A 20,675-nucleotide genomic window follows, 5' to 3' on the forward strand; every position below is an offset into this window, starting at 1 on the left:
CCGGGGCTCTGTGTACGGACGGGGGATCTATGGAATTACCGGGATCTATGGAAGTACCGGGATCTATGGAATGCCGGGGCTCTGTGTACGGACGGGGGATCTATGGAATTACCGGGATTTATGGAATTACGGGGATCTATGGAATGCCGGGGCTCTGTGTACGGACGGGGCTCCCGGAGCGGCGCGGCGCGGTGCAGGGCGCCCTCCGGCCGGCAGGCGGCGCTGCGGGCGGTGGCGGCGCGCTCCCCCGCGGCGGCGGCGCTCTGTGTCGGGCGGCTCCGTGTGCCGGAGCTGTCCAGCACTTCAGCAGGGGCCGCGCCGGGGCCGCGCCGAGGGGCCGCGGCCGGCGGGACCCCCGGCACCCCCGGCACCCACCGGCACCCACCGGCACCCACCGGCACCCCCGGCACCCACCGCGGCCCACAGCCACCCAGCGGGGCCGGGCCCAGCGGGACGGCGGGGCGAGGTGAGGCGCGGCCGGGCCCGGGGCTGCGGGGCCGGGAAGGGAGAGGAGCGGGGCGGGGGGCGGTGGGACCGCGCCGGGCCATGAGGCGGCCGCTGGGAGGTGCAGGGGGTGCGGGAGGATGGAGCCCCCCCACCCATCCGGTGGTGCTGGGGACAGGCGGGTGACGGTCCCCGGTGATGGGGATTTGGGGGTGCGGTGCTCCGCAGGGGGCTGGGAATTGGGGTCTGCAAAGGGACCCCGATGGATGGAAGGCATGGGGAAGGCGTACGGGGTATTGGGGGTGCTGGGACAGCTGGGGACCCCACTGGGAGGGGTGTGCCAGGGGTGTCCCCTGTGGGGTTTGATGCTCCTGGGGGTGTGGGATGGGGTGAGGAGTCTGGAGATGAGGCGCTTTTTGGGGTACAGGGGGTCCCTCCAGGGACGGGGATGTGCCAGGGGCTCCGTGGTGCTGGGGGAGTGGCTGGGGGGCACCCACATCCCTCTTTTCCATGCTGGGGGAAGCCAGGATGGGACTGGGACAGTGGGTGACCCCCAGCAGTAGGTTTTTGGCTGGGAAGGACGGGACAGGGATGATCCCTCAGCAGATGCTGGTATAGGTGGGAGACAAGGCTGAGACAAGGTTCCCAAAGCCCCTCTCTCTTTCTTCTGCGTGGACCCCCAGGCTGTGCTGGGGAGGGTTTGGCTGATGAGATTTCAAACCCTGCGGGTGTTGCACGAGGGAAGGAGAAGGGGGCAAGGCTTGGCAGCGGGGAGCCACAGCAGCAACTCAAGCGCTTTTCTTTTGGGAGTGTTCTGTGCTTCTCCTTCCCAGATCAGCTTTGTCCCCAGGGATGTCCAGGCTGTGCCATGCAGGGGGCTGGGGGTGATGGGTCAGGCCATGGCTCAGGGGGACTTTCAGAGGACACAGGTTCATTCATTCCCTCCAGAGCAAGATTTCAGACTGGATGTGTCTTGGTTTGCCTGCGCTCCCACTGCTGTGTGGGGGTCACCTGGGAGCTGGCAGCATTTGGGGGTGTCTCAAGTTGATGACAAATATCAAGGACCTTCTCTGAGGGTGCAGATGCTCACTGGTCTCCTTGCCCTGGCATGTGGATTCTCCTCTGGCAGGAGCACAGGGACACCCCCGCTGGGGGGGGATTTTGGGGACAGTGTTTGTGTCCACACACACATTGTCATCGCTCTGCCCCACTCTGCCTCACACAGTGCCACCCTCTGTGTCTCACCTGCTTCCCCCAAAATCCCACCTGCCCCCCCTGCCCCAGGACTCATCCTGACAGCACATGCAGGGAATGTTGGGGGCTTTCAGAACCTCAAATTGGGCCGATTTGAAGGGAACCTTTGGTCCTTGGTCACTGTTGGGAATGGCAAGCAAGGGTTTTGCCAGGCAGAAGGGTGCAGGGGTCTTGATTGGCTTTGTCTCTGGTGCCAAGAAAATGCTGCTTTTCCCCTGGACAAAGGGTCTTGTGCCCCAGGAGCCAGATCCCCTTGTGGGTGGGTGTGTGGCAGCAGGTCCTGGAGGCTGCTGGAAGAGGGAGCAGAGGGTGCTCACCCTGTATCTCTGGTCAGGGGATGCCTGTGGGGTGCAGGTCACCCTGTGGGGTTGGTGCTTATGCTGAGGGTCTGCCAGATATGGGGGTCCCCAATCCCCAGAGCCCTTTCTCCTCCTCCTCCTCCTCCTTCCTGTCTCCCAGCTCCCGTTTTCCCCGGCCAGGTGGCCCGTGGCTTATATAATGTGCTCAAACCCCGGAATAGCTCCTCCCGTTACACAACCACCCAGCCAGCCACGGGAGGGGGGTCTAGGGGGGATTCCCAGCTGGATGCTCCCCCTGCACTGGCCGTGACCCCCCTCTGCCTGCAGTGCTCAGCTCCAGGGGTTGTTCACCAGGATTGTGTCCCCGTTGGGGAAGGTGACCTCATTGTGACAGTCATCCCCCTGCTCCTCCATGTGCTCAATAATTGCTTTTATTTGTAGTAGTGTTGTTACTCCCCTTCCTCAGAGGGCTGATGGGCCTCGAGCTGACTGTACCTCCTCCTGACTCCTTGCCCAGCAAAGCAAATGGCCCCAAAGGTGCAAAACCTGGGCTGGCTGCTCCCCCTCTCCATCCCCATTCCTTGTTTAAGCACCTCCTGTTTAGGGAAGGTCTGACAGGGCATTCCCAAGGGGATGAGGGAAGTGTGGCCAAAGGGATGCAGGGCTGGGGATCCCATAGGAAAACCCATCAGCTGGATGTGCTGCCTCTCCACTCAGCATGGGGGGATTGCTGTTACCACAGCATGTGCTGCTCCTTTCCCTCATCCCTGATTCAGGAATGGGGTCACTGAGTGGGGCTCCCTCCCTGGTATGGGGTGACCCCTTTCCCACCAGCTCTTCTCCAGCCAAAGCTGGGAATGGAGCTCCTCAATGGCCAACAGCCCAAGGGGTTCAGGCTGGGGGGCCTTCATCTGCAGCATTTTGGGGACAGGAGTTAATCCTGACTCCTCACCCTCCATTGTGCCCTTTTCCCTGGATCATCTCCAGGGGATCTCGGTGCCCACACCCCTGTGTGATGCTTGTCCAGTGTGGGACCAGTTCCCAATCCTGGCTCCCCCATCCCTACATCCCCAAGCCAGGAAGGAGCCCAGTTGCTTAGCAACTGTTTAGCTTCTCCACCAGCCTCCTCATCTATTTTAAAATATATATGTATTTTTATATATATATATATATATCTGCACAGACGTAGGTATGCACACGCATCTGCAGCTCCTGACCCCCCAGCCAGCATCCATATATTCTTTACTAATTGCTTTTAAGTCTGTGAGGTGTCAAATTCTGTTGAGGCAGCTGTAGGAAAAGATGCCCTGGGCTTGGGGAAATAGGGATGGAAGCACTGGGACGGCTGTCACCAATCCGTTCCCACTGTCCCTTCCCAGGGGCATCATCCCTATCCCTTGGGGCTGGAGGGCAGCGCTAACGAGCCCCAGAATGGCTGCACTTTTAAAGCTACATTTGCCTTTTTCCCTCGTTCTTGAAGGTCTGACTCACAGTTTTTGGCACTGGAAGGCAGCTCCGGAGAAGGTCAGCCCAATTAATGGCAGCAGCCCCGGACTTTTCCTCTTTGTAACTCCAGCTGGGTGTTCAGAGGAGGCTGGCTGCCTGGCCGTGGTGTTCTGGCATATTTTGTGTCTTGAAAAAAAATATTTTCTCCCAGCTGTCGCCAGAGCACAGATAGGGAGCAGCCTGGGATGGGGCTGTGCCTGCTTGGGGACAGGGTTATGATTTCATTTGCTGGTGGTGTGTCCTGATGAGATCCCAACAGGCGGGAGAACCATGGGGACCACCCCTCTCAGCCCCTCTGGAGCGAGCGGAGCATCCTCACCTCATCTGGGCTGTCTCTGGCGTGTTGGGGCCGAGCTCTGGCACGCTCAGAGCACGAGTGGTCCAGGGAGCCTCCGTGCTGGGCTCGGTGCCCACATCCCGTGCCCGCATCCCGGGTGCTCACGGCCGCCCCGGCTGGTGCAGCTGGATGCGGCGAGAATTAATGGAGCGCCGGCCGGAGGCGGCTTTAATTAGCAGCGAGGCACGGGGAGGGGGCAGCACGCCCGGGGACTGCTGCCGCCTTTCCCTAGCGAGGGAGAGACGCCGGGAGAGCACCCAGGCACCCGGGAGAGCACCCAGGCACCCGGGAGAGCCTCCAGGCATCCGGGAGAGCACCCAGGCACCCGGGAGAGCCTCCAGGCACCCGGGAGAGCATCCAGGCACCCGGGAGAGCACCCAGGCACCCGGGAGAGCATCCAGGCACCCGGGAGAGCACCCAGGCACCCGGGAGAGCCTCCAGGCACCCGGGAGAGCATCCAGGCACCCGGGAGAGCACCCAGGCACCCGGGAGAGCATCCAGGCACCGGCGGCTCCGCGCTGCCGTCCCCGCTCCCCCCGGGAAGCGGCTCCAGCCGCAGTACGGCCGCAGGGCCCTGCGGCGGCTGCTCAGCGCCCGGGGCTCAGCGGGGCCCAGGGGGGGAGATCTCAGCACGGCCGGATGGGAAGGGCCAGAGCGTGAAATAACGCTCTTTTCCCCATCATTTTGTTTCTTTCCGTTCGGGCTGGAGTTCTGGACCTGTGAGCTGGACAAAGCTCAGCTGGGACAGCCCCAGGGGTGGGACCATCCTCGGGCCACCCCAGGCCACAGGGAGTGAGCTCCATTCAGAGCTTGGCTGGAAATCAGCAGCCCCAAACCCTGGCAGGATGGCGAGGCTGGGCCTTGCACCCCCTGTCCTGGCTGTGTGACAGGGCAAAGTGCAGTGTGTCCGTCCTTCTGTCTGTCCTGGCAGTCTCTGAGCTGGTACTGAGGGTGCCCAGGCCCTCCACACCCTGGTTGTGATTCAGCATGGCTGGGGAGGGAGAGAGGGAGAGAAGACCTGGGCATGGGGTGGAGGGTGGTGGTGGAGGGTGAGGAGGAGGAGAATGGAAAAGAGGGATGAAGATGGAATATGGGGATGGAGGAGAACGGAGAATAGGGAGGGGTATGGAGAATGGGGATGAGGATGGGCAGGATGATGAGGAAGGGGATGAGGAGGAGGATGGGGTATGAGGATGGAATTTGAGGATGAGATTGAAGATAGGGATGGAGGATGAGAATGGAGGATGGGGCATCTCTGAACACTTCCAAAAGCTCTAATCCAGGTATCAGAAAGCACCTGCAAGCTGAAAAGCTGGATTGACCTCCCCAAGGCCCAAGGTGGCACGTAGGAGGAGGATCAGGATCCCAAAATCCGTGGGTGAATGCCTGGTTAATATGGGAAAAGAGGGATTTGCTCAGGAGTTTCCCCAGCAGCTCCAGCCCATGGTGCCAGGGTGGCAGTGAGGGAATCTGGGAGGTGGCAATGGATGCCAGCAGTTGTCTCCAGCTACATCCTGCAGCCTTTGGGAGTGTGTGGAGACACAGAGCTCGCCCCAGGCTGCCTCCTCTCCCTCTGGGCAAGGCAGCCAGGCAGTGGCTGCCAGTGATTGATGTTTTGTGGGTAATTACTGCAGATAATGAAATATTTAACCATCATCTTTATTATCGGGGTAGCTCCGAGCCTGGTGGGAAACCACTGCTGTTTGGCCAGGGCTGTGCTGATGGGTTTGGTGCTGGTTTTGGTGCTGGCAGAACCAGGTGGTCCCTGTGTGGAGGCCAATGGATTGAGGTCGTGGTGGTGTCAGCCACTCTGTGTCCCTGAGCTGTCCCTTGGAGTGCAGGGCATCACTGGGACTCTCCTTGTGGGGCAGGGAGGGCACAGACCCAGCTGGGGGACATGGGCCCTGCCCTGATGCCTCGTCCCCATTGTCACCAGCAGTGTAGGGCTGGCTCTGTTTGGCACCCAGGGGTTTGCCTGGAGCACCTTTGGAGAGCTGGGGGGAGGGTTGTGGGTGGGTTTTCCCCGTTCCTTTGTTTCCCTGCCCGTGCTGTGGCTGAGGCAGGGGCTGGGGGCAGCTCCCACGGTGAACATGGCTCCAGGCTGAGGGGACACGGGCATGCAGCACCATGTCCACCCCCAGGCCAGCTCCACCTTCCGTGCAAGGGGATTTCTCCAGCTCCCTCCTTTTGATGGGAGCATTTCAGGGAGCATTTCCTGCATGCCTCCCCCACCATGCAGCCTTCTCTCACAGGTACCCATCCAGCTGCCAGTTTGTCTCCATCTACCTGCCCAGCTCCATATCCCACACACTGTCAAGGTTTTTCAGCAATGAATTTATTCACTGCTGGGCTCAGGATAAAATAAATTCCCACTGGGGACAAGCAAGCAGAGGCTGCTGCAGAAAGCATCCTCTCCTTTCCCCTCTCCTCCCCTGTGGGGAAAGGTTTTTAAGCAGGGAGCTTCCCCCTTTCTCTAGCTTCCTTCCAGCTTTTTGGTTTCATGTCCTGATGGGAAACAGAGGGAGAGGAGCCCCCAAGGTTTTTCTGCAGCATCTCTCTGTTCTCCAGCCTGGAGCCATCCTGGGATATGGAGAGGGCTGGGTTCAGGGTGGGCAGGGAGGGCTGAGCAGGGCTGTGGGGTATCGTGGGGTTTGAAATGTGGGTGCTGCAGGCAAGGAGGGACCAGGGGACCCTCCAGGTTCAGGAATGAGCATCCAGGAGTGCAGAGCCCTGGCTGGCTCCTGCTGCACCAGTGTCTCTGTGGAAATAAAGGCTGCCAGCTCCTCTCTGCATGGTAGTAATGAGGGGGAAAAAAGAAAAAAAAAAGCCTTGTAATTAAGCACTCAGCCGCTGTCCTCCCTGAGCAGGCTCATCAGGAGATAAATGACTGTGTGGGGCAGCCAGAGGCAGCAGGAGAGTCAGGGATGTCCTGGGGGGATGCTGTGGGGTGGGAGACACCTTCTGGCCCCACCATCCCAGGGAGGGCTCCAGGGCATTTTCTCTTCTCAAACAGCAAAGAAACCTCATCAAAGCCTCTCATGGGTGATCTGCATTCCCACCCTGGCTCTGTCCCAGCTGGCCTGGTCATGGAAAGCTCTGAACTGCCTGGTATCCTGGTGGAATGGCACATTGGGAATGGCAAACTTTTCCTGGGCTTGAAACAGTGTGGATCAGTCCATGGTCCATCTGCCCTTCCTGCTTCTGCTGGGCTTAGGGATTCCTCCTTCCCTGGGCCAGTGTTTGCCCCATCCTCCATGGGCAGCGTGTGCCAGCCTCCATTGGCTGCTTCCTGCTCAGGAGATGACATTCAGGCATCACCCATCCTTCTCCAGCAGGATCCCTGGGATAGAAACACCTCAGAGAAGTGTCTTTCTGGCAAAAGCTGCTTCTCCAAGCCCAAATCCAGCTTGGAGAGTGAGGCAGGATGCTCTGCCTTTGCTCCTGATCATTTCTCTTTGTGCAGGGCCCATGTAAAGGCAAGGTGGTGCCTCTGCAGCCTGGTGGAGCTGGTGGTTAAGGCAGCAGAACTCCAGTGGGAGCATCCCATGCTCAGGAGAGGGCTGGAGTGCTGGGCAGGGGAGGAAAATGGGGACAGCAAGGAATGGGTGCTCAGCCATGCTCCAATGGCCCGAGGGTGCTGAGACAGGGCTGTGTCTGTCTGGTTGATCCAGGAGATTTGGGAGCATCTCCTCCCTCAGGCTCAGGGAGCATCAGCCAGAGCCTCAGCATGGCAGTGCTGCTTGGGAACAGTTGTCCTCTTGCAGGGGTTATTTTTGGAGCCAAGTGAGGACACATTGACTGTGTGGTGAAAAGAGGAGGCAGAGACACGTGAAGGTGAAGGAGCAGGGAGAAGGCAGAGGGGCAGAGGCTGGTGGGGATCCTCATCTCCCCTTGCAACCCACACTGGGCTATGCCAGAGGATGCCAGGCCATGGCCCAACAGCATCAGCAAGTGTTTGCTGCCTGAGCCAGACATCAGGATGTCCCACCACTGCAACCAAACCAGCCAGTGCAGCTGGGAAATGCAAGGGGACATCTGAGGTCTTTGGGTCCCTAGAGGAATGTGAGGATAGATGTCTGTCCCTGCTCCAAACCCCCACTGGCTGACAATGGGGTTCATGGGGTCCATGTCCTGCTGCTGTCTTGGGCCCCACAGACCCACCCTTGGCCAGGTTTTTCCAGTACAAGTCTGGAGCAGAGCATCCTACTCTTTCCCAGGAGCCAGCCCTCTTGTCATGATGACATGAGTAGCCCCAGCCTTGCTTTTGAGGGACATCTAGTCACTGTCCCCATCAACCTGCTTGCAAGGTTTTACCCTCAGGTCCTCGCAGGGTCCCCTCACTGTCAGGGGGTGAGAGGGGAAGCAGGGCAGGCGCTGACCCTGACTCTTTCTCTCCCTGCCAGGCAATCATGGCTCTCTACAACAATGGGGCTGACGTTCCTTCGCCCCAGGAGGCCTCCAACGGCTTCCCCCAGCCCGGTGCCTCAGGAACGTGGCACAAGGGTGAGGAGGAGGTGAGGCTGGTGGAGCCCAGCATGGTGAAGAAGGCTCACCGGGAAATCCTGGACCACGAGCGCAAGCGGCGCGTGGAGCTGAAGTGCATGGAGCTGCAGGAGATGATGGAGGAGCAGGGGTGAGTGATGGGGACATTGGGGATGGGATCCTTTTGACCTGTTTGCACTTTGTTCTTCCCCCTTTAAAAAATAAATTCATGTGGCAAGTGTTTGGAAGTAAATCCATTTTTGGGCGAGCCAAGCAGCTTTGGTGGGTTGGACTGTGGTGGGAAATGCCTAGGAGTTCATCCACTTGCCCTCCTTGGAAGTTTGGGCTCCCAGCTTGTCCTGCAGGGAAAGCTGAAGCAGGAAAGAGGAGTGAAGTTGCTCATGGATGTACAAGTCATCAGTGCCACCCATCCTGTTCCCCACATGCCTGGGATGTGAGATCCCAGAGGAAATCTGGGGTTTAGTCACTGGAGAGGCTGGTTTAGAGCTTCAGTTTGCCTTGTTTTCCTTCTTCTCCCCAGTTTTGGGGTGACAGGACCCCCTGTCCCCATCCTGCCAATGCCATGGCCACTGCAAGCTGCTCCCCAGCCTTTGCTCTCCCCTTGGGAAACAAAGGGATAGGGAAAAACCCAAGGGGCTGGGGAACATCCCTTTCTGGGCGGGCAGAAGGGATTGGGGGGGCCAGAAAGGAGCGCCCCATCCCTGCTGGGCATGGCTGTGCTGTCTGTGGCAGCAGGCAAACATCCTGATCCCTCTGACAGCTCTCTAAAACCTGATGGATGGAGCAAATTCTTCAGCACACTTGGGTAGATGGGGACTGGTATCAGCTGGGGAGAAGGAAAATGGATTGAGGGAAGGCTTCGCCAAGGCTTTCATTAAGAGTGCAAGCGTGACCCAGAATTAAATTGTCTCACACAGACTGGAATAATGATTGTGCCTAATTTGTCATTATGGAAATAAATAAGGCTGACCTGGCGCTTTGGGGAGCCCTGAGCCTCCTGTCAGGTTCCTGAGCCGTAGTAGGGATCTTACTACTGGTAGTAGCATTACTGCAATGGGTAATAGCAGCACTGCAACCAGGATTGTTGTTATTGCTGTAATTGCTTTGCTGTTATTAAGGCTATTAATAACACTGATGATGGTGATACGCTGAAATGATAATATAATTACAGTAATAATCTTGGTCAACCTGCTTAATCCTCTGCCTGCTCTTCCCCTCCACACAGGGGCTTTCCAGGGGGGTTCCATGAGAAGGGATTTGCACCCCTGAGGTTTCTGCCTGGACCAGGGGCAGCCTCCTGGCCATGGCCTTGGGGGAGTTGTTGATGAGGGCAGAGCTCCAGGATGGATGTGAGTGTCAGTAGAAGGGATTCTGCAGGGATTTAAGCACTCCCTTGTTTCCTTAAAGGAGGATGGCTCCTCCTGCCTGTGCTGTAACTCGCTCCAGGCTGCCTGCACAGTTATTCCCTGCCTGCAGGCTGGATTCCTTGTCCAGAAAAGAAGTGTCAGCACATTTTCTTTCTTTCCCAAATCCATTCTGTATGTTAAATGCAAAAGCAACCCCCTCCTACAGGGTTATAAGCAGCACCAGGGGAATGCAGGAGGGAAAGGGCTGGTGGTGCTCCTGCCTCCATCCCTGGAGGTGGTGGGGAGTTCCTCCCCTTGGCCTCCCCCCACAGATTTGCTAATGGCCCAGCTGCAGTGGCCCATCTGTCACCTCCTGTTTGGCCTCATGTCCCCTCTCCAAGAGCACCGGCCGTGTTCTTAATGTGCTGCAGCAAATGCTGATCTTGGGCAGACATCTTCCTGCTGCTGTGGGCTGGCTGGTGTCCATGGGATGGCCGGGGCTGGCAGCTCCATCCTTGTGGGGTGGCCACTCTGCCCATCTGGGTGCACTGCCATCGAGGGAATGGAGCAGAGCAGCATTTGGGGGTCCTACCCTGGTCTTGGGGCCCCCCATGCCCAGGTACAAGGTGAGGGGAAGCATCCAGGCTGCCTCCATACCCTGTTATGAGCCTTCCTCTCTATGGAGTGTGGCTGGGGAGTTAACGAGAGCCTTTCAGTGCAAATGAGTTTGTTAATATTAATTCCCCTCTCCTTGCTGCTCCCCTTCATGGACACTGCAGGAGGGGTGGGTGGTGCCACGTGCCCTTCTCCACCCAGGGCACCCAGAGCATTGCAAGGGGCATCACTGTCCCCAGCATGGGCTGTGTGAAGTGCCAGCCTGGGGGACTGCAGGGCTAGGCCTGGCTCTGGCATCCAGTTTTCTGGGCTCGTGGCAGTGATGCTGGTGGGGTGTGATGGAGAGGGTGGGCCTTGAGCAGCCCCTCTAGAGGCTGTGGCTGAGCACAGGGACACACACAGAGCCTGACCCCTTTGCTCCCAGAGTGGCAATGTGGTGGTGACATGATGTCCCTCTCCCTTCACCCTCTCCCCTGGGATGATGCCAAAAGCATCGTGGGTCTCTCCACTACATCCCTCTGTTGGGATGTTTTTAGTTGAGGAGGATGCCCAGGTGCCCTTGTGCAGCCACGGGATGTGGCACAGGACCACCTGGCCAGGGCTGTCACCTGTCCCTTCGCAGGGACACCTTGGGGACAGCAGGAGTGCCGTGTTTGCAGTGGCTGTTCTCAGATGCCAGGACACAGTGATTAGTGTCTCTCGTTAATAACCCTGCGGCGCCTGAGTCAGCTCAGCGGCAGTGCAGAGCTGGCACAGCTTTCAGGGCACACAGCACCAGGGGATGAGCAGGGGGAGCTCATGAAGGGACAGAGATGCTGGGAGGGAACCCCAGAATCACTGGCTGCAGTGGTGGCACTGCCAAGAGGGTTTGGTGGGCACTTTCCCCAATGCCTGGGGTGGTCACAGGGAATGGCAACTTCATAGTCATCCTTTTCTTTTTTGGTGTCTCTTCTTCTGCCAAGCACTGCTGGGAGAAGCAGGCAAGAGGGAGGAGGACATGGATAGTGGTGGCAGGGGACTGAGCAGAGGTCCTGCTGTGCTCCAGGCCCTGATGACTATCACCATGCCACCTCCCCTTTTGATTGTCCCCTTGGGCCATGTGTCACTTCCAAAGGTGTAGAGTTCCTCAGCAGGTCCACGGGGAGCCCGTGCTCCAGCATGGAGCCCTGACCACATCTTTGCCCATCCAGGTACTCCGAAGAGGAGATCCGACAGAAAGTGGGGACATTTCGGCAAATGCTGATGGAGAAGGAGGGTGTGCTCACCAGGGAGGACCAGCACGGGCGCCAAATGTAAGTCAGGCAGCTTCCAGTTGGTCCATCTGTGTGTCTCATCCCAGAGAGGCACATTCTTGATTGCCTCTGAGCATCAGTGGGCAGGTGGGTGGGTGGATGAGGGTATATCAAGGCATGACTGGATAGTTGGATGGACATGGAGAGGATATCAAGAGATGGATGGATGGATGGATGGATGGATGGATGGATGGATGGATGGGTGTTGGCTTTGAGTCAATGCTTGTTTGACTTGATGGTTGGTTGGTTGGTTGGTTGGTGGTTGATTTGGTGATTTGATGTCTGGTGGTTGATTTGTTGATTTGATGGTTTGTTGGTTGATTTGCTGGTTTGCTGTTTCATTTGATCGTTGGTCAGTTGCTTGGCTGCTCAGTCAGTTGGAGGCAGGTTTTGCCTCTCTAAGGCAGTGTCCTACCTCTGGAGAGGTTAAAGGTTGTCCTGCACTGGTTGTTTGGAGACCTCTGGGTGCTGTGCAGAGGCCAGCATTGCAATGGTCCTGTCCCAGAGGATGAAACCCAAGTGCAGAAGTTCTCAATGCTTGGCTCACTCCACCAGCCAGGGGCAGGGACCCCATGGAAGAAGCTCCTCCAAGGAGATCCTGTGCTGTTCCTCTGCTTCTAATCACTCCTCACAGTGCCTTGTCCTGGGGGGCTGCACCTGCCCTAGAAGGGGGCTTAGGGTTCAAGTTTGGTGTCCAAAGCAGCCCAGCTCCTGCTGGGGACATGCCAGTTGCTGCTCCTGCCCTGCACTGGACTGTTCCCTGCCTCACCAGAGTCCAGCCTGGCTTGATGATGATTTATCAGTGCAATGCTTAATGGCCCAGGCAGCATGGCTGGCCTGGCGTGCACCATCCATCAGCCTGGAAACCAGGTCACTTGGGACAGGAATAGATGCTTCAGGTTCACTGAATATTAATGCTTCATTAGGGTCAGGAAATCAGGGCGAGGGGGGAGGCAGGGAAGCCATGGCAGCAGGGAGAGCCTCCCTCACACCACTCTGCTGGCACGCCAGGCAGGGTGGGACACAGGGACATGGCTGTGCCCTGCCTGGATGGGGCTCATGGGCTTGGAACAGTGTGAAACATTCAGGATCCTCCTCCTGCAGGCAGAAACAAACAAGGCATGGGGGAAACCATCCTGCCCAGGTCACTGAGCATCATGCCTGAGGTGTTAACAAGTGGCCTTTGCCGGTGGGGGCAGGAGTCATCTCCAGGGCATCTTCCTGGCAGGCTCGTTAGGGCCAGCACAGTAACGAGCACACGGGGAAGCCAAAGGTGCCTGCAAGTTACCCAGGCAGCCCTGGCTGTCACCTTTACAGGCTTGGTTTTGCAAAATGAAGGGTAATCATTAAAGATTAGCCCCAGGGCTATAAATAATAGTGCTGAGCTGGAAGGAGCAGTCTCACAGCAAAGGATTGCTCGGAGGAGAGCAAAGCCAGAGGCTCTTGAGGAGGCTGGTAGGAGCTGGGTCCAAAGGAGGTGGCTCCTCAAGCAGCAGGGATCTGAGCTGCTGGAGGATACCCTGCATGCCAAAGGTCTCTGCTGCTTGAAGAGGCTGGACAAGGGGGTTAAATAAGCTTTAAATAAAGAGCCTCAGCCCTTGTGGTGGCTGGGAGAGTGCTCAGCAGAACACCTCGTGGGCTGCTCCTGCTCCAGCACCGCTCTGGGCTTTTACCGTGCGGTCCTTGGCTGCCGGGACTGTGAGCCTGAACCAGCTGGTCCTGTTTCAGAGCCAATGCCAGGGCTCAGCATCATCTGCATAACTCCCCAGGGAAAACTGAGGCATCGAGCAGAGCTGTGACCACCTGAGTCCCTGGCTTTGCTCTTTGTGCTCTCCCAGCTCCCGTCTCCATGTGCACAGCTCGGTACAGCCTGGTCCCCAAGGAGAAGGGTTTGATGGACAGGCTGGTGGGATTGCAGACAAAGGCAAGTGTGTGCTGGGCAGGGAGGGATAATTGGAACAGCACAAGGCTGGTCTTGAGCTGCTGAGCACAGCTAATGGGTGAGGTGCTGGCAGCAGGCTCTGGCATGGAGCACTGCCTGCTCACAGAGCAGAGACACACACAGAGAATTAACCCCGCTCCCTTCTCTCTTTGCCTCCTTTCTCCCCCTTCCCACAGTTGGGTGGGTGGTTGAAAGGCTGATTCTACCTTTGGGACATGGCCAAAGCAGGAGTCATGTGGAGAGGACCCAGCCAACCATGGTGGTGGCACAGAAGGGAGCCCAAGTCCTGCTTGAGCACTCATCCGTGGTTAGGGGAAGGTGCCTCGTGCGTAGTTTCGGTCCAAGACATTTCTAATTAGGTTAAACAGCCCATGGCCTGCCTGTGGTCAGGGATGCCAACACGTGCCTCTGTCAGATCTGCAGTCTGGGACTGGGAGCTTCCCTTTTCTCAGGCAATGGCCAGGCTGCCAAGGGACTGATGCTGTGGGGCTGCACTTCTCCACCAGCATTGCTGACTGCTCACCTCCAGGCTGGGAAGGGCAGAGGAGCCTGCATCAGGTTTCTGAGGGCAAATATCCCTTGGAAAGCAAGCACCTGGGCTGCTGTGTTGCTGGGTACCCTCCATGCCTGTCCACATCTCTTAAGTTTCCTTCCAGTGCACCTGGATGTCCTTGTCCCTCCATGGGTGAGATGTCCTAGATCCCCCAAGAGCAAATGAGAGGCTCCCTGTGGGTTTTGCATTTGGGGCTGATGGCAGAGCCAGCCCAGGGAGGTGGGGGCATCAGGTTGGGCAGGGACTCCTGAGACTGTCCTAGTCCAGCTGCCAGGCCTCTACTAAGCCCTGCCCACAGCCCCGGTAGTCAATGGCAACCTCATGCCGGTTTCCATGGCAGTGGGAAAAATTAATGCTGATGAAGTCACTCAGGAGAGAGAGAGAGACCCTGATGGCTCTAGGCATGATGTCCCCCCACCCCTTCTTCACCTGGCCTAGGAGGGACATTGACCATTACCTGCCTGAAGCTCCAGTGCTGAGCTGGTGGCACTGTGGGGATGCTGGCCTCAAAGCCCAGATCATCCTGGGGAGTTCCCACCTAAATTTCCACTGCTGGTCTTCTGCCAGCTCCTCTCACCCTTATCCAGCCCTGCAACCCACCTGGGCTGAGCCAGCCTCCTGCTCAGCCCCAGCACTTGAGCAAAGCCAAAAGGGGCCCAAACGAGACTGAGGCTGAGCCCTGTGGGGAGATGGTGGCCTGAGTGTCAGTGTCCCTGTGCCAGCCTGGTGGGGATCTCTGCAGGGACTGGAGCCACAGGAATACCCTGAGCAGACCTGCACCCTGGGACTTTGCTGTGTGTGGACATCAAGGGACATGACCAAGGTCCCCTGGAGATGCTGTGGCAGAGGCAATGTCACCCAACCCCTGCAGCTGCACTGGGGCTGCCCCAGCTGCTCTGATGGGAAACAGGGAATGGGGATCCCCAATTAATCCTGCTCTCCCTCCTCTGGCAGTGTGATAGAGAACCACCACGGGGCAGATGGGGAGGAGTACGAGGTGGAGTACCCTGCCTATGGAGAGGGCTGCCTGCTGCAGTGCGACTGCTCGGCCGAGTGCTACCGCGAGGACAGCGGCCACCGCGAGTACAGGTCTGCGTGGCTTTTGGGGACCTGCTGGGCACAGGCTACCCATCCAGGGACACAGAGGCCAGGGGCCTGTCCCTTCTTCTTTTCCCAGCCTTGTCTGCTGTCTCCCACAGGTTGAAAAGACGCTCGAGCAGCTCCACCTCTCCTCCACCCAAGAAGAAAAAGAAGAAGAAATCAGGTCACCGCCGGAGCCGGTGAGTGCCCGGCTGTCCCTGTGCTGTCCCCTCTCTCTGGAGGGCAGCTCACCTCCCAACTCAGCCCTCTGCCAGGCTCTGGAGGGGCAAGTCACCCCACTTTGGGGGGCAGTACATCCCTGAATGTGCACCCTTAAGAGGTGCAATGCATCTGCATGTACTGATACTGCAACACACACATGTGTGCACACACCTACTGCATGCACTGCTGGGACCTTGCCTGGTCCATGTGGGGAAGGAGCTCACTGCCACAGGGCACTGCACCAGGCAGGATATGGCTCTGTGAAGGGTCCATCTACCCAAAATCTCACCACTTAGCACTGCTGTCCCTAATGTCCCTTTCTTCTCTGCCTTTCCCATGGCAGCAAAAAGAGGAAACCCGGCTCAGAGCGCAGGTGAGTGACCACTGGGCTGGGTGGGCTGTGGGGTCCCCTCTGGGCTTGCAAGGCCACTGGGCACAGACAGGCCTCTGCCACCAACTGTCCCCCTCTGAAATCCCCCTGGGAATTGGCCACCTTGTCTCCTGCTGGAGGCAGTAGAGCCCACGAGGTGGCAATGAGACACAGCAGGATTTGGGCATTCCATAATTGAAGGCAGCCAGAGCCCTTCTGCCAAAGGGGGCTGACCTTTCTGTCCCCCAGCCCAAATCCCCCAGGAAATAACTGCCATGTGATGTTCATGCATCCCATGGGGTGGTCCAGGGGAAGCAATGTGGCTGGGGGTGGTGGGACCAGGCTCCCCTGGGCCAGGGGGAAGAGGCTGGGGAGTCCCTTGCTCCCTGCTCAAGGGCACCCACTTCCCCTCTAGCTGTGACAGCTCTTCACCCATCCGCAAGGAAAAGAAAAAGAAGACTGGAAAGAAACACAGACGTGACAGGTAGGATGGACATGACAGCAGGCTGGGGACAGCAGGGGTGGCTGGGGACAGAGGGGCTGGTTGAGGCTGCTCAGGCCCTTGGGCTGGGGTGGGATTTGGAAGTGGATAGGGATGGACTCTGATGACTTTTCATGGGGCCATCACCTCCTCACAGCCACTGTCACCTGCCCCATCCAGCAGCCCACCTCGGGGCCACCCCCCTGTCCCCATGCTTGGAAACTGCCCAGCCTTTGCTCCCCCCTGGCCAGATCAGTGTAATCTCCTTCATCTCTGCCTCCTCCTCATCCCTTAGGTCTGAGTCGGGGTCACGAAAAAAGAGAAGACACAGGTAAGAGTGACAGCTACCAGGAGCCACCCCACTGCCACCAGCTGCCAGCTTCCCCTGCCAGGGACCCCCTGTGTGCTGCCCTGCTGCTGTCCCCTCTCTTCTGCCCATCATGATGAGCCTCCTCACCCCATAGCTGAACACTGCTGTGTGTCCTCTGCCCTTGGGTATGGCACAAGGCCACTCTGGCTGACTGTGGGGCCCCAAATGTCCCCCAGGGGAGGAGAGGGGATCCCAGGCAGCCATGGCCAGGGCAAACCTTGACTGTTGCCCTGCTCTGCAGATGCCCTCTGCCAACACTGCTATTTTAGGGTGAAAGGAGTGAAAAACACACAAAGGGTGCCAGAGAGGGCACAGGGCAAAACAGCTGGGGAGGTGACAATGAGCTCAAGCCCTGAGGATGCTGAGCAGAGCCAGTCCCCCTTTTTTCTCCTGCCTGGTCCCACCAACCTGCACTGACCCGCCCCACAGTCCCCCCAAATCCATCTGGGATCCCCACCACGCTTTGAACCTCAATGGAGCCCAGCTCCAGACCAGGCAGGTCCTTCCCCTCACTCCTCCCACAGCTTCGGTGTGGGAAAGCCACCCCCAGGTGCTGCCCCCGCTCCCACGTCTGCAGCTTTCGGCTCTTCCCGCAGGTCTCGAAGCCCCAAGAACAAACGGAAAGAGAAAAACAAAGAGCGCAAGAGGTGAGGGGCGGGCTGGCGGGGGCAGCGGGGCTCTCTGTGTCCCTGCGTGTCCCCCGCGGCCGCTCAGCCTGTCCCTCGGCCCCGGCCGCCCTCTCCGCAGGTCCCGCAGCGAGTCCCCGGCCTGGCGCTCGCACCGCCGCAGCTCCTGCAGCTCCCACAGCGCCTCGCTCTCCTCCGACGACAGCGGCTCCAAATCCCCGGGCAGGTAAGGGACAGCCCGGGACCCCCGTCCCCACCAGCACAGCCACCCCCAGCCACCGCAATGGGACCCTGTGGGGTAAAGGGCAGGGACAGAGATGATCTTGGGATGGACACTCTTATGTAGTAGAGGGCAGGGAGGTGGGCGACAGAGGTGTCCCAGGGGTGGGTACCCTGGAGGATGGAGGGCAGAAGGTGGGTGACAGAGGAGTCCCAGGGATGGGGACCCCGGGGGATGGAGGGCAGAAGGTGGGTGACAGAGATGTCCCACATATGGGGACCTTTGGGGATGGAGGGCAGAGGGCAGGTGGCAGAGTCCCAGGGATGAGGACCCCAGGGGATGGAGGGTAAAGGCAGGTGGCAGAGACATCCCTGAGACAGTTATAGAGGGGAGTGGGATGGTGCTGCAGCATCTCTGGAAGGTTTGGGAACATGGTCCGCAGACGGGGTTTCAATTTTTAGCTAAAGACAGCACAAAGCACCAATTCTCACCCCATTTCTGGCTTCGATAAAGCCTGGGCTGCAGCCGGCGGCTCTGGCGGAGCCGGGCCAAGGGCGGGGCCGGGCTCGGGGCCGGGGGTGCCGGCAGCTGACGGTGCTGTTGCCCTCAGGGTAAGCCCCAAGCGCCGGCAGGATGGCCCCAAGGGCAGCAGCGCCCGCTCCAGCCGCAGCCCGTCCTCGCCCTCGCCCCAGCGCTCGGCCTCGCCGCACCAGAACGGGCACAAGGGCAGCGCCCAGAACGGCCGCCACAGCCACGGCGCCCCGCTCCCGGAGCCCTCGGATGTACGTAGGCTTTTCTTGGATCACTCTTCGCTTCCCTCCCCTCCTCCCTCCACAGGACTGCCCCCCTGCTCTCCTCTGCCCTCCTTCCCCACTCGCTCGGCTCCCCGCCCCGCCCAACCGGAGCACAAGGGGGAGATGTGGGGTGCAGGTGGCACCCTCCCAGCACTCACCGACCCCGCGCTGGGTGCACGATCTCCCTGGGGGAGCCAGCCCATCGCCCTGAGGCAGGGATCAGGGCAGCCAACAGGTCATCCCTGTCCCAAAGCCACAGGTCGCCCTGCGGATGTCACCCCCCTGGATGATGGCTTGGCAGGCCAGCATCACCTGCCAGGGTCACCACTGGGCTCAGCACCTCCCTGAGATTGATCCCAGGCAGCCAAGAAATGGCCAAGGCAGGAAAATTCTTGTTTGCCCACCAACCCCAACTCTCCCTAGTGCCAAGGGCCAGCACCAGTGCTCAGGACTCCAACACCCAGTCTGACCAAGTTAGGGTTTGGAGGGGATTTGATACTGGATGCTCAGATTTTAGGACACTGAGGTCCCCACGGCAGGTGACATCAGAGCTGAGCATCCCCAGCTCTGCCTCAGCATCCCCAGGTGAAAATCTTGGTGAAACCTTGGGGGTTGCTCCCTTGCTGAGTGGGGCAAGGCCCTAACCCAGTGGGCCCAGGGAGCCAGCCCCAGTTCAACCAGTGCTGGCATGGTGAGGAGCCTGCTTTGGCTAAGGGGGTCTGAGTGAAAGCAGGACACTCCACTGATGGAGCCCACACAGGTCCCCATTTGCCCCAGGGATCTTTATTCCCACAGGTGAGGTCCTGGGCTGGTAGCACCAACGCTGACACCCCAACACCTGCAGGGCCAGGGGCACCCCGGCACACGGGGTGCACACCCACGTCCCCTTCACCCTGCCCAGCCCAGCACCCCCAGCAGCACCCAGCACCCTGCCCAGCTCTCGGGGCACCTCTCTGCTTTCTTCTTTCCTGTGGTTCCGGCGGGGGCGTGGGGCGGGTCGGGTGCCGAGGCGCCGCCCCCGGGGGCCCGGCTGGCCCCGCTCTCCCCCTGCCCACCCCAGCATCGCCCAGGCCGTCGAGCTCCCTTGGCTCCCCGGCACCAGCGGGACTTTTCTCCAACAACTTTCTCTCTCTCTCTCTCTCTCTCTCTCTCTCTCTTTCTTTCTCTCTCTGGTTTCTATTTTTTATTTTTTTTTTCTTTTTAATCCCATCTGTGTTTTTCTTTAGCCTCCCATTTGAAAAAAACCCAAACGGTAATATACACTTCCATTTCTTGCTCAGCAGAAGCAGGGACGAGGGGGAGGGAAGGGCAATGAAACGTGCTTTTTTCCCCGCCCCCTTGTTTTAGTTTCCTTTCTCATGATTTATTTTCTTTTCCCTTGTGATGTACAGAAATGCAAACGATATATATTTCTCTTATTTTTATTTCCCCCCACCCCGTCGTCGTCGTGTTGTTCTAGAATTTTTTGCTTTTGTGTGTGTTAATGTGGAGAAGAAAAAAAAAAAAAAACAACAACAAAACAAAACCAAAAACCCGAAGTGTTTTCTAAATATTTACGGCCGCTGAACATTGTATTTCCATTTTCTATATTTTGAACAAGGAATTTAAAAGGGAAGAGAACCCAGCAGCTCTACACCGCAAAGGAGCGAATTGCCCTTTTCCTCCTCAAATTGCTCTCCTCGGCTGGATCCTGCTGCCGTGCGAGCTTTTCCTGCCCGGCTGCAGGATGAGGCCGCTGGGTGCGGGGCTATCCCGCACCCTGCATCCCGACAGGATGAGTCCCCAGCCCCCTCCCCACCTCCCGCAGACCCCCCAAAAGCTCCGGGCTCAGCCGGGGGAGCCGTGCCCACCCCAGCACCCCCAGAGCCGCCAGGGGTGCCCCGGGGCGCTGCGCGGCGTTGCCTTCCCTTTTAAATACCCGGTCCTGTCTCCATCCATCCCTGCTGCCTTCCCAGCCTTCCTCCTGGGCCTCCCCTCCTCCTCCTCGCCCACACGCACCCTCCAGCCCTTCTCTTTCTCCGGTTTTCTTTGGGCCAGCACCACCCGACATCCCTCGCCGTGTCCCACCTCCATCCATCGCCCTCCCTGCATGTTACCCGGGACTTGGCCATGGTATAGAGTGACTTTTAAAGACTGAACCGCAGCCTGATCGGGTTACAGACACCAGCCAGCCACCCCCACCCGCGGCCCCCCCGCTCGGCGGCCGGCCGCAGCCTCCCAATTAAACAAACAAACAAACAAACAAACATTTTTTAAAAAAGAGAATAAAAAATTAGAAGCTAAAGAGACCAATTTTAAAAATAATTTTAAAAATTCTAAGCAAAGCAAACGGGATTAGCCGAGGGGTCTGGATCGCCGTACTAAAGAGTCCTTGTCTTTTTCCCATTCTGCCCTCCAAATGTGGAGATTATTGTTTTCTTT

General features: G+C 58.5%; 1 protein-coding gene across 1 annotated transcript in view; it reads left to right on the forward strand.

Annotated features, from left to right (window-relative positions):
* The first annotated feature begins 260 nt into the window (after positions 1–260).
* Positions 261–20,675, forward strand: part of SRRM3 (serine/arginine repetitive matrix 3) — a 29,783-nt gene continuing 9,368 nt past the window's right edge. Inside the window, exons 1-11 of the mRNA XM_054647178.2 lie at positions 261–466; positions 8,244–8,473; positions 11,495–11,596; positions 15,046–15,180; positions 15,291–15,371; positions 15,737–15,766; positions 16,179–16,247; positions 16,540–16,575; positions 17,211–17,261; positions 17,362–17,466; positions 18,071–18,242. Coding sequence (XP_054503153.2) covers positions 8,250–8,473; positions 11,495–11,596; positions 15,046–15,180; positions 15,291–15,371; positions 15,737–15,766; positions 16,179–16,247; positions 16,540–16,575; positions 17,211–17,261; positions 17,362–17,466; positions 18,071–18,242 — 1,005 coding nt within the window. The 5' untranslated portion in view covers positions 261–466; positions 8,244–8,249. The remainder of the gene's footprint in view (positions 467–8,243; positions 8,474–11,494; positions 11,597–15,045; positions 15,181–15,290; positions 15,372–15,736; positions 15,767–16,178; positions 16,248–16,539; positions 16,576–17,210; positions 17,262–17,361; positions 17,467–18,070; positions 18,243–20,675) is intronic.

Source organism: Agelaius phoeniceus, chromosome 20 (genome assembly GCF_051311805.1).
Source record: "Agelaius phoeniceus isolate bAgePho1 chromosome 20, bAgePho1.hap1, whole genome shotgun sequence".
In the NCBI taxonomy this organism is placed as follows: Eukaryota; Metazoa; Chordata; class Aves; order Passeriformes; family Icteridae; genus Agelaius; species Agelaius phoeniceus.